Raw genomic sequence first — 13,921 nt, forward strand, 5'->3', positions numbered from 1 at the left:
TCGTCCTGACGAACTATTTTCTAAAAGATGGTGATGTTCCTGATGATCTATCATATAAGAGATAATGCTTCTGGTGGTCTATTGCCTCACAGATAAATTTCGGACGGGCTATTATCTCGGATGCAATGCTTCTGATGAGATATAATTGGTAAATTATCTCAAACATAATGTCCCTGATGGACTTTTATCTATGTGATAATGGTCCTCGCGTCCTATTATTTCAGAGATGATGCTGCTGGCGGATTATTATCCCAGAAATAATGCTCAGCATACTATTATAATCCAAAGAAAACTCTCTCCCCTCCATTATGTAAAGATTAATTCTTCTCACGATATTTTATCTAATTTTCAGTACTCCTGTCAGTTTATTATCTCAAAGATAATGCTTATTGTATTCTAAAAATCTTAGTCCTGACGGGCTTTCATCACATATATGATATTATGTTATAGATAATTTTACTGGCAGTATACAATGGACATCACGGACTGTAATGGTCCTGACGGCCTATTATCTCTGAGATAATGGTCCTGACGGTCTGATATCTCTGACATAATGATACTGACTGCCTATTATCTCTAAGATAAATGTCCCCACTGCCTATTATCTCTGAGATAGTGGTCCTGACGGCCTATTATCTCTGAGATAATGGTCCTGACGGCCTATTATCTCTGAGATAATGGTCCTGACGGCCTAATATCTCTGAGATAATGGTCCTGACAGCCTATTATCCTTGTGATAATGGTCTTGACGGTCTATTAATTCTATGGTAATGGTCCTGAAGGCATATTATCTCTGAGATAATGACCCCGACGACCTACTATATCTGAGATAATGGTCCTGACAGTATGTTATCTCTAAGATAATGATTTAAACGGTCTATTATCTCTGAGATAATGGTCCTGACAGTCTATTATCTGTGAGATAATAATCCTGACGGCCTATCATCTGTGAGATAATAATCCTGTCGGCCTATTATCTTTGAGATAATAATCCTGTCGGCCTATTATCTCTGAGATATTATCTCTAAGATAATGGTCCTGACGGTCTATTATCTCTCAGATAATGGTCCTGACGGTCTATTACCTTTGATATAATGGTCCTGACGGTCGAGTATCTCTGAGATAATGGTCCTGACGGCCTATTATCTCTTAGATAATGGTGCTGGCGACCTATTGTATCTGACATGACAGTCCCGACGGTCTATTATTACTGAGATAATGGTGCTGACGGCCTATTATCTTTGAGATAATTGCCTATTTTTTCCGAGATAATGGTCCTGACAGCCTATTATCTCTGAGATAAAGGTTCTGACGACCTATTTTCTCTGAGATAATTATCCTGACGGCGATGTAGTTTCATTATCTCAAAGATAATTCATCTCAGGGCCTATTAATTAAGTGGCAATGCTATCGGTAATAATTCCTCGGTATCTGAAATAATTCCTCTTCTGTTATTCACTTTTGATAAAATACTCTATCCTTGGGCTTTTATCAACGACAAAATTCTCCTTACGTTCATTTATCTCAAAGATAATCATGCATTATGTATAATATCACCCCATTTAGGCCTTAACTCACTTTTTACTTTCTGACACTTTCATCACATCATACACCAGATAAGAGACTTAACAATAACTTCTCATTTATACTCGTCATGCTTCATTTTTTCTCTCTATCACACTATATCTCTCACACTTTCTCTATCTCTGCCTCTTTCTCTCTTTCTCTTGTTGCAATTACAATAACAAAATGTACATACAAATGTCAATGTTTACATCATTCCATTGATCATCCAAAACAATTTTTGTGTGTCTCTCTTTTTCTATCAAAACTGTCTCTCTCTCTCTAAAAATGGCGCAATGCTCTATCACACATCTCACTTGACAATACGTGTGCGTGTTTGTTTTTGTGTAATTCATAATATGACAAACCAAACCGAACTGAACTATCCGATCGATCATGAAAACCAAACATGCGAAAACTTTCATCCACTCTCTTATTCACAAAACAAAAAACTGAACTGAATGCGATACATTTTTAAAAATATTACGCGATTCTTTGCGAACATTGAAAACTCGATGAGTAACAATGCAGATCCAGTGCAGGGCAAACATATCCTCAACAACAACAACTAATTAAACGACATCAAATTATTTATCATCAACAATACAAATTGAAAAAACCCCAATACTATGATGACTGTCGGGATTATCGTAGACTTCTGGTGCAGCTGGAAGAGACGGAGCGACGTTTCGATGAATTCTGGCGCACCCACAGTAACCGATTGCAGCAGTGTTTGGAGCTGAGGAAATTTGAACAGAGTTTTCGTGAATTACAGGTGAGTTGTAAGGAAATAGATTTATATCATTTTATCTTAAACTAAAATGTATTGTCTTTGTTCCAGATCTGCTTTGATACCCACATGAACAAGATATCGGAAATGACGGAAATTGGCGAAAGTGTTGAGCGTGTCGACAGTCTTATCGATGAAACTAAAGAATTCCAAAATCAGTGTTCCGCTGACATTGAAAAAGCCTCCGAAGTAATTGCTGCTGGTCAACAACTAATTGGGTCACGTGGTGTTTACCCCTGGGAAATTGTCCAGCCCAAATGTGATGAACTGCAAAGAATGTGTGATATTATCACGGAAAAATTACAAAAGCGTTTGGAGATTTTAAATAAAAATCGTGAATTAATGGAGAGAGTTGAAAAGGTAAGGGGATGGCATACGAAATTTGATCAAGATTTAATTACCGGTGGTGTCCTTCTAGGCTAATGAATGGTGTGCTAACGGCGTTGAGCTACTCACCAACCAGCGCATTGAAAAATGTTCAACATCCCCGGAATTGGCTGAACAAAGTCTCCACGAGATACAGGCATTCATTGCCTCCGCATCGGAATTCAAATTATCTAGTCCTAGTGAATTTAAAAAGATCTTCTTAGAAAGTACTACACCAGAAACCAAAGCTTTAGTATCCCAGGTAAGAAAAAGGAAACTAATATAAGTGAAATTATGTAGAATAATGGAATTTTTTCTATGAAAACTCCGAAAAACTTGAATTGAGGCAGTACTATATCAGAGATAATGATCCAGAAGGCCAATTATCTTAGAGATAATTACACTGTCGGAATACTAATTTAAAATAACGGTCCTGTTAGACTTTTACTTTAAGATAATGGTGCGTCATTATCAGGACCTGACGGACTATTATCTTAAAGATACTGGTAATAAGGGACTAGTATCTTAAAGATAATGGTCCTGACGGACTATTATCTTAAAGATAATGGTTCTGACGGAATATAATCTTAAAGATAATGGTCCTGATGGATTATTATCTTAGGGATAATGATCCTGACGGATTATTATCTTAAAAATAATGGTAGTGGCGGACTATTATCTTAAAGATAAAGGTGCTCGAATATAATGGTCTTGATGGACTATTACCTTAAAGATAATGGTCCTGGTGGACCATTACTATTACTTAAAGATAATGTAAAGATAAATGGTGACGCACTATTATCTTAAAGACGGACTATTATCGTAAAGATAAAATGTCGAACCACTATTATCGTAAAGATAATTTTTCCGCCAGGGTATGCAATTAAAGATAATGACGTGATGAACTATTACCTTGTATATAATGACCCTGACGGCCTATTACATTTGAGATAATTGTCCTGAAGGCCTATTATTTTGTAGATAATGACCCTTACGGCTATTTCCTCTGATCCTGAAGGCCTATTATATTTGAGATAATAATCCTGAAGACCTATTATCTCCGAGATAATAAACCTGACGGTCTTCTATCTTTGAGATAATGGTCCTGAAGGTCTCCGATATAATGGTCCTGACAACGTCTTATCTCTGAAATAGTGGTCATTACGGCCTATTATCTCTGAGATAATGGTCTTGACGGCCTATTATCTCTGAGATAATGGCCCTGACGGCTTATTACCTTTGAGATAATAGTCCTGAAGGCCTATTATTTTGTAGATAATGACCCTTACGGCCTATTATCTCTGAGATAATGGTCCTGACGGCCTACTAATTTTGAGATAATAATCCTGAAGGCCTATTATATTTCATATAATAATTCTGAAGACCTATTATCTCCGAGATAATGACCCTGACGGCCTACTATCATTGAGATAATGGTCCTGAAGGCCTATTATTTCTAATAGCATGACCCCGAGATTACCCCTATTATCTCCGAGATAATGATCCTGACGGCCTATTATCTCCGAGATAATGGTTCTGAAGGCCTATTATCTCTAATAGCATGACCCCGACGGCCTATTATCTCCGAGATAATGATCCTGACAGCCTACTATCTTTGAGATAATGGCCCTGACGGCCTATTATCTTGTAGATAATGACCCTTACAGCCTATCATCTTTTAGATGATGGTCCTGAAGGTCTATTATCTCTGAGATAATGGTTCTGAACGCCTATTATCACAGAGATAATGATCCTGACGGCCTATTATTTTGTAGATAATGATCCTGACGGTCTATTATCTTTGAGAGAAATAGTCTCTGATATAATAGTTCTGACGGTTTTTTTATGGTACTGACGGCCTTATCTCTAAAATAATGGTCCAGACGGTCTATTATCTCTGAGATAATGGTCCTGACGACCTTATATCTAAGATAATGGTCCAGACGGCCTATTATCTTGTAGATAATGATCCAGATGGCCCATTACATTTGAGATATTGTTCGTAAGGGCCTATTATGCTGTAGATAATGGTTCTGACGGCCTATTATCTTATAGATAATGATCCTGAGGGTCTATTATCTTTGAGATAATGATTCTGACGGTCTAATATATTTGAGTCAATGGTCCGGGTTCTCCTTAAATAAAGGTCGAATAAAATCACACTCTGAATATATTTGCCACATTTCTTGTGACGTCTCACAAACAGCCTTTTCTCCCAAGCCATTAGGCAGCCCCTTGCACCATCCAAGGGTTAATGAGTTTATTTACACCCGCAGTTTTATTTAAAATGATAAGCGCGGACTAGTCGCCAGCTAATTTAAAAACACACACACACACATACCATTCACCCTATCAGCCCAGCTCAGTACACACAAAGCCAAACACACTCCCACCGAGTGTGAAGGGAACATAAGTTTATGTTTTTATTTCACTACTTATGTATGTACCGCCTAGTTGACCTACGAAAAACAAAATTGAGACAGATTTCTCCATCAGATGATTCTGTAAATGATTCGACTAAAATTTAAGATCGCAATGAAAATGCGGCGGGCGGCTAGACATTGAATTGCGATTCCTTTACATACTACGAGCTGAGCTGACATTTCAAAATAAATTATTTTAGATTTGTGGCTTATATTACAATTTTTTGGATTATTATTCTTACTGGTTTTGTTGTGTTCTCTCTTGTTTTGTTTTAATTATTTGTTTTCTTGCTGTTTACACCGAGAACGGTTGTAAAGAAGAAGAAAATAAAGTGGAAATAAAAAAATATTATTTTTTTTTTTTAATTTTCCTTGAATGCTGATTGTGGTGTCGGGATCAGGCTGTTTCTGTTTCGTTTTTATTTATTTTTGTTTATGCCTGGATGCTGCTTGCCTGCCATTGTATGTGTGCGGTTGATTTTGTGTTTGCAACTGAGTCATGCCCATATGTGGGGGAGATTTTGTATGCCTTCGTCATTTAAAAACATTTATTTAGTTTAGAATCAACCTTTGATGAATACGTCGTTGTTGTTATTGTAACATACTATACTTAAAATTTTTCGTGGAAAATGTTAATCGACGATCTTAATATTTTCGTGAACGCGAGTTTGATATTGATACCATGAAAGATCAAAGCCTTCAAATCAAAAGTGATTAATTAAATAAAAAAAGAAAAAAATATTTTATTATTTTTGAAAAAAATATTGTATTTTTCTTGCGGTTATTTTGGTGATCGTGTGTAAAATGTTCATCTCATATCTCAATGAGGATACCGAACGCCGCCGTTGGTCATGCCCAATACCAGTCATTAGAAATGTTACTCATAGTGGTGTTGATTTTCAAGTGAGTGCAGTAATTTATCAAGTTTAACGCAGTTTTTTTAAATTCAGCAAAATATAAAGTTTACATATCCTGAATAAATATTAAAGAGAAATGAATATAGAATTGAAATGATAATATGTGTTATATATTTATAAAATTATAATAAACGTCGGGCGCCATCCAAGATATCTTCATTAATGACCAACTTGAACTTCTTTTTATAGTGTGCTGTTGTATGGCGCCCAACAAATTTGATAAAATTGAATCACAATTTATTGGATTTTTTATTTTTGTTGTTGTGTCTCATTGAAGTATCTAGAAATTTCGGTCGAAATTATGTGCAAAAAAGACTGAAATATTGTTATATATCCATCGAAAAGTTTACTCAGTTGAATTGAAGTTATTTTCGAATAAATTAAATTAATGTACTGATAATTACTTAGAGGAGCTTATATTTCGGATAAATATTCTTGGCGAATATCAGATGATGGTATTGATAAACTCTTATGTTGGAAATACAGGACCTGTCGATATACTTTCTACAAAATACATGTCCTACATTTATCTCAAAAATCATGGTCTTGTATAACTTTTAAAGATAATATTATTGATAATGGTTTTGACGGACTATTATCTTAAAGATAACGGTCCTGACGGACTATTATCTTAAAGATAACGGTCCTGACGGACTATTATCTTAAAGATAACGGTCCTGACGGACTATTATCTTAAAGATAACGGTCCTGACGGACTATTATCTTAAAGATAACGGTCCTGACGGACTATTATCTTAAAGATAACGGTCCTGACGGACTATTATCTTAAAGATAACGGTCCTGACGGACTATTATCTTAAAGATAACGGTCCTGACGGACTATTATCTTAAAGATAACGGACTATTATCTTAAAGATAACGGTCCTGACGGACTATTATCTTAAAGATAACGGTCCTGACGGACTATTATCTTAAAGATAACGGTCCTGACGGACTATTATCTTAAAGATAATGCTCCTGAAGGACTATTATCTTAAAGATAATGGTCCTGATGGACTATTATCTTAAAGATAATGCTCCTTACAGACTATTATCTTAAAGATAATGCTCCTGGCGGACTATTATCTTAAAGATAATGGTCCTGATGGACTATTATCTTGAAGATGCTCCTGACGGACTATTATCTCCGAGATAATGATCCTGACGGACTATTATCTTAATGATAATGGTCCTGATGGACTATTATCTTGAAGATAATGGCCTTGACGTCCTGCTATCTTAACGACAATGGTCCTAACGGAATATTATCTTTAAGCTAATGGCCTTGACTGCGTATTATCTTAAATATAATGGCCCTGACGGACTATTATCTTTATGTTAATGGTCCTGACAGAGTAAGGGGATAAATCTCCTGTCGGCCTATTACTCTGAGAGGCTGTCAGGACCGGCCTGACGGTCTATTTTTATAAACATAATGGTTCTGATGTGTTTTTATCTTAACGAAAAAAGAACCTCAACAAATGTATCGGTCTATAAAAGGATCTAAAGATGACTGAGGACTATTATCTTAAAGATGGACTATTATCTTAAAGATAACGATCCTGACGGACTATTACCTTAAAGATAACGGTCCTGACGGACTATTGTCTTAAAGATAACGGTCCTGACGGACTATTGTCTTAAAACTAATGGCCCTGACGGCCTATATCTTAAAGATAATTGTCCGGACGGACTATTATCTTAAAGATAATGTTCCTGACGGACTATTATCTTAAAGATAATGTTCCTGACGGACTATTATCTTAAAGATAATGGTCCTGATGGACTATTATCTTAAAGAGAATCTTCCTGACGGACTATTATCTTAAAGATAATGCTCCTGATGGACTATTATCTTAAAGATAATGCTCCTGATGGACTATTATCTTAAAACTAATGGCCCTATAGTCTTAAAGATAATGGTTCTGACGCTATATTACCTTAAAGGGAATGGTCCTGACGGACTATTATCTTAAAACTAATGGTCCTGACGGCCTATTATCTTAAATATAATGTTATCTTTATGTTAATGGTCCTTTATGTTATGTTAATGGTCTCTGAGAGGCTGTCAGGACCGGCGTGACGGTCTATTTTTATAAACATAATGGTCCTGATGTGCTATTATCTTAAGAACCTCAACAAATGTATCGGTCTATAAAAGGATCTCAACTGAGGTTCTTGATTTTTCTTCTGTAGAGAAATGTGTACCTTAACATCGGCTTCGGATATTTTTTCTTTGGAAAAAGTGGCTCAACGAGGTTTTAGGTTTTTTTATATAGAAAAAGAATACCTGAACTAAGGTCTCGAATTTTTTCAATAGAAATAGAATACCTCAACTAAGGTCTCGGATTTTTTCTATAAGGAAAGAATACCTCAATTAAGATCTCTGATTTATTACTATAGAAAAAGTATACCTTAACTAAGGTATCGGATTTTTTTCCATAGAAAATTTTTTTCTATAAAAAAATAGCTAAGGCCTCGGATTCTTTCTATAGGAAAAATACGTCAACTAAGGGTTCGTAATATTTTTTTAGAAAAAAGAGTACATCATCTAGGGTTCCGATTTTTTATAGATGAAGAGAATACCTGAACTAAGGTCACTCTGTATGGCACCCTCTTAGAACCTATGGATCCTGAGTTCTTAAAACCCTCACCCTGCCTCGAAATGTAATACTTTAGAGAAGAGCTCAATAATAATATGCATATCCGGTATTTTACACCATTCTCTAATTGACTTAGTTTTTTATACCTCTCTTAATAAAACAATAACAAAAACATTCAACACCGGCAATTCCACCATCATCACCATAAGCAACTGTTCAGCAAAAAATAATATGACACCCAACATTTATACCAGTATCGGCTGACAAGCACCTCTTGCTCACCACCCCACCGATAGGTGATGCAGTTCGATGTTGTGCTGGCATTTGCTTCGGTAACAATTATCATCATTTACAAGATTTTTTATTTTACGTTTCAATATTTTTTATTGGCGTTCCCACTGCTGAGCGGTTGTTGTGCTGTGATTGCTGTTTCCATCCACATCCACACAGTTGTGGTATTACAGTTTAACCCATATTTGTCACAATGGTCAATCAAATACAACGGCATGGCATGGCGGTATGTCGCGACATGCAACAGTTTTTCATTTTATTATGTTGTTGTTGATGCTTGCAGCTCTCGCTGGATATTAGAGGGGGTAAACATTGGGAAATATAGAAAAAAAAATAAAAAAATTTCCGATGGAGCCTATGGTTAGGGACAAGGATCCAAGGACCTCACCCTCCAATTTCCTATCTCTACCATCCTTCCTATTATTCCATATTGGAAATTATACTTACCCCACCCCAATCAACAATAATTTGTTTATTATCGCTCAACGTGCCACCATGTTGCACGAATGGCTATGTGTCATTATTGCTGTTGTTGTTGTTGCCAACACACAATAAAATAGAAGTAGTGGAAGAAGAAGAAAAAAAGAAAAACACATCAACAAATCATGTTTTACAGTTTAGTTATCGCAACAATATTATTTGTGTTAAATGAAGTTTACCACCGTGGAACCAGTCCCGCAGCCAGCCAACCAGCCCATCTTGTCATTCAAAATCAGACCCATTTTTGGGATAATAAAACAAAGCTGTGTAACACATCTCAAAAAAGTGAGCAAAAACAACATTTAAACCGTAATTGTAGATCTTGATTTGGTGGCTGATGTAATCGATGGATGCCGAGTTGGACTTCTGGTTTTCCCCGCCAAACATGATCCTGTTCGGAAAACAAAAAATTCAAAGTTAATCCATATTTGTGTCATTTCGCAATCACGTTTATTTTTGGCTATAATTTCCAATTAAATAAATATTATTTTGACAAAATATTAATGAATATTTTTTTTGGCAGTTATTTTGGTGGAAAATCTGCTGCAGCTGAGGAAGTAGCGGTAATTTTCAATGTCAATAAAAATATGCTTGGAATTTATTTTTTGAGAAGCAGTTTTGTTGGAATGGGATTTTTCATTGGAACGGAATTTTTCATTCATTAAAAATTGGAAATTGTTGACTTTTTTGCAGTGGCGCCCAACGTATAGTCTACAATGAAGATAAACTGAGGTTTCCAAATTTCTTGTTTGGGGGAAAAAACAGGGAAAGAGTACCTGAATTTTTTTCTATAGAAAAAGGAGCTCCTCAACCAAGGGTCTCGCGAATTGTTTTCTATAGAAAAAAGAGCTCCTCAACCAAGGATCTCGTGAATTTTTTTCTATAGAAAAAAGAGCTCCTCAACCAACGGTCCCGCAATATTTTTCTATAGAAAAAGGAGCTCCTCAACCAGGGGTCTCGGATTTTTTTCTATAGAAAAAGGAGCTCCTCAACCAGGGGTCTCGGATTTTTTTCTATAGAAAAAGGAGCTCCTCAACCAGGGGTCTCGACCAAGGGTCTCGCAATTTTTTTCTATAGAAAAAAGAGCTCCTCAACCAAGGGTCTCGCAATTTTTTTCTATAGAAAAAGAATACCTCGACCAAGGGTCTCGCAATTTTTTTCTATAGAAAAAGAATACCTCGACCAAGGGTCTCGCAATTTTTTTCTATAGAAAAAGAATACCTCGACCAAGGGTCTCGCAATTTTTTTCTATAGAAAAAGAATACCTCGACCAAGGGTCTCGCAATTTTTTTCTATAGAAAAAGAATACCTCGACCAAGGGTCTCGCAATTTTTTTCTATAGAAAAAGAATACCTCGACCAAGGGTCTCGCAATTTTTTTCTATAGAAAAAGAATACCTCGACCAAGGGTCTCGCAATTTTTTTCTATAGAAAAAGAATACCTCGACCAAGGGTCTCGCAATTTTTTTCTATAGAAAAAGAATACCTCGACCAAGGGTCTCGCAATTTTTTTCTATAGAAAAAGAATACCTCGACCAAGGGTCTCGCAATTTTTTTCTATAGAAAAAGAATACCTCGACCAAGGGTCTCGCAATTTTTTTCTATAGAAAAAGAATACCTCGACCAAGGGTCTCGCAATTTTTTTCTATAGAAAAAGAATACCTCGACCAAGGGTCTCGCAATTTTTTTCTATAGAAAAAGAATACCTCGACCAAGGGTCTCGCAATTTTTTTCTATAGAAAAAGAATACCTCGACCAAGGGTCTCGCAATTTTTTTCTATAGAAAAAGAATACCTCGACCAGGGGTCTCGCAATTTTTTTCTATAGAAAAAGAATACCTCGACCAAGGGTCTCGCAATTTTTTTCTATAGAAAAAGAATACCTCGACCAAGGGTCTCGCAATTTTTTTCTATAGAAAAAGAATACCTCAACCAGGGGTCTTGCAATTTTTTCTATAGAAAAAGAATACCTCAACCAAGGGTTTCGCGAATTTTTTCTATAGAAAAAGAATACCTCAACCATGGGTCTCGCAAATTTTTCTGTAGAAAAAAAGAGCTAATCAACCAAGGGTCTCGGATTTTTTTCTACAAGGGTCTCGTTTCTTTTTCTTTAGAAAAAGAATGGCCAACCAAGGGTATCGGTTTCTTTTTCTATAGAAAAAGAATGCCTCAAACAAGGATCTCGGTTTCTTTTCCTATAGAAAAAGAATGGCCAACCAAGGGTATCGGTTTCTTTTTCTATAGAAAAAGAATGCCTCAACCAAGGGTCTCGCGATTTTTTTCTATAGTAAAAGTACCTCACTTGAGGTTCGGATTTTTTTTTTTCTTTATTTGTTCTATACAAAAAATACCTGTCCAGTTCATTGAACCTTTGATCAAATCGTATCGAATCCAATTGGCATCTCTTGTTTTATGTCATCTGTGATTTCCTGGAAATTATCATCTAGCCTGCCTAGCCGCCGTTACATAACCGATAATACGTGATTAGAAATGTTGTTGTTCGTTTCCCACATAATGTGCTCTTGATGATGAGATGACCGTGATGATAGATATTAATAGCAATCATCTTCTTATTCCATCCACATGATTTTATTATTGCCAGCCATTGATTTCTATCATTTCTTGGTAACACGAACGGTTTGTTGTCCGGCCATCCATCCAGTTGGCTTAGAGATGTGAATAATTTTTTTTTTATATTATTTATGGTTGTTACTACAGCTACAGATATTCTTGTGTAGCGCATGGGGTTATGGCCATTTTTCAAATCTTGATTTTTTTTCAAAAATACTCCATAATTTTTTCTGTAGAAAATCAATTGAATGATTTCAAGTTTAGATATTCAAGATTGAAGCGAACAAAACTGATGGAACCCAAGAAAAGTCCAATGGTTGTATCAAACATGTTTGATTTCAAACCCCACAACACAATCGATGCCAATCAATTTGGAGCTGCTCATCACTCCATTATTTTTAGAGGCAACATTAGATTGAAATCTTATGTTCGGACTAGTTGGAGGATGGCTGCCGCACTGGCTTTGACTAGTCAACCACGTCATGTCCATTACTTCTTCTTATGGCATATACAACCTGCTACCAGTTCTCTCTCCAAAGTCTTCCCATTACAACATTGTGTGTTATTTCTAGTTTTAGTTTGGCCTCTAAGTGGCCAAAAACAGAAAAAAATCTCCATGGCTGGCTGACTAGCTGCTCCTAACCTAACCTGACATGACCATAGTGACAACTTTCATGGCCATAAACGGGATTTCAATTTGGTGACTGTGATTGGCAATTCTGCCGGTCAATGCCTTGATCAGAGAACAAAGTTTTAGTTAGCTCGGTTGATTTTTTTCTTAATCAGATCAACTAGAGGACCGAATGCCAACGACCATCGACTGTAATTGGCAGTGTTGCAAGATCACAATAAACATCGGCATTACACAATTTTAATTTTGTGGCATTACGAGGCCTCCATAACGACAGACCGACACGGGCGACACTGTTGCTGCCTTACTTAGAATGCGGTTCTTCCATCGATGGCAATTGTGGAGAATCTCAGCCATTCGATTACCACATGCATGATGTAAAGCGGTTTTTCTTCTTATTGGGAGCGATGCTGTTGTTGTTGTAATTGATGTTCTTGTTGTTGTTCTAGTAGAATTAACCACAGAACCAGATTTTTATTGGAGTCAACTAACTTGGAATAGTTCTAGCACTGAAAAGCCATAGGCTTATTATATGAGATAATATTCAGATTAACATTTTTGTTGTTGTGGCTGCTGTTTTTGTGGTGTTCTAGCTAACGGAATGGAAGTGAAAGAAATCAATAAAAATGTGGAACAAACCACAAATGGAAAGGTTATTAGAATGGGATAGATAACAGGGATATTAAAAAATAAACCTCAGATGAGGCACTTTTTTCTACACAAAAAATCCGAGACCTCAGTTGCGACAAACAAATCCGAGTCAAAAAATCCGACATCAGTGTCTGAGGTACTTTTTTTCTATTGAAAAAAAAAATCAGACCTCGGTGTATGAGGTATTTTTTTCTATAGACAAAAATCAGACCTTAGTGTCTGAGGTATTTTTTATATAGAAAATAATCAGACCTCGGTGTATGAGGTATTTTTTCTTATAGAAAAAAATCAACCTCGGTATCTGAGGTATTCTTTTTCTATAGAAAAAAAGTCCGAGACCTTTTTTCTACATAAAAAAGTCCGAGACCTCAGTTGCGACAAATAAATCCGATACCCCTTGGTTGGGGTATTCTTTTTCTATAAAAAGAATTGCGAGACCCTATGTTGAGGTATTCTTTTTCTATAGAAAAAATCGCGAGGTATTCTTTTTCTATAGAAAAAAATTCGCGAGACCCTTGGTTGAGCTATTCTTTTTCTATAGAAAAAAATTCGCGGGACCCTTGGTTGAGCTATTCTTTTTCTATAGAAAAAATTCCGAGACCTCAGTTGAGTTATTCTTTTTCTATAGAAAAAATTC

The 13,921-nt window shown here is 36.1% G+C and overlaps 1 protein-coding gene across 1 annotated transcript in view; it reads left to right on the plus strand.

Moving 5' to 3' along the window:
* Nucleotides 1–13,921, plus strand: part of LOC133329141 (guanine nucleotide exchange factor DBS-like) — a gene marked incomplete at its 3' end in the record, with an annotated part of 91,167 nt that overhangs the window by 59,203 nt on the left and 18,043 nt on the right. The window contains exons 8-10 of the mRNA XM_061537674.1: nucleotides 2,218–2,338; nucleotides 2,405–2,713; nucleotides 2,772–2,981. Of these exons, the coding sequence (XP_061393658.1) occupies nucleotides 2,218–2,338; nucleotides 2,405–2,713; nucleotides 2,772–2,981 (640 nt within the window). The remainder of the gene's footprint in view (nucleotides 1–2,217; nucleotides 2,339–2,404; nucleotides 2,714–2,771; nucleotides 2,982–13,921) is intronic.

Source organism: Musca vetustissima, unplaced genomic scaffold (genome assembly GCF_032173495.1).
Source record: "Musca vetustissima isolate MV318-11 ecotype Yass unplaced genomic scaffold, APGP_CSIRO_Mvet_v1 utg14190, whole genome shotgun sequence".
Classification (NCBI taxonomy): domain Eukaryota; kingdom Metazoa; phylum Arthropoda; class Insecta; order Diptera; family Muscidae; genus Musca; species Musca vetustissima.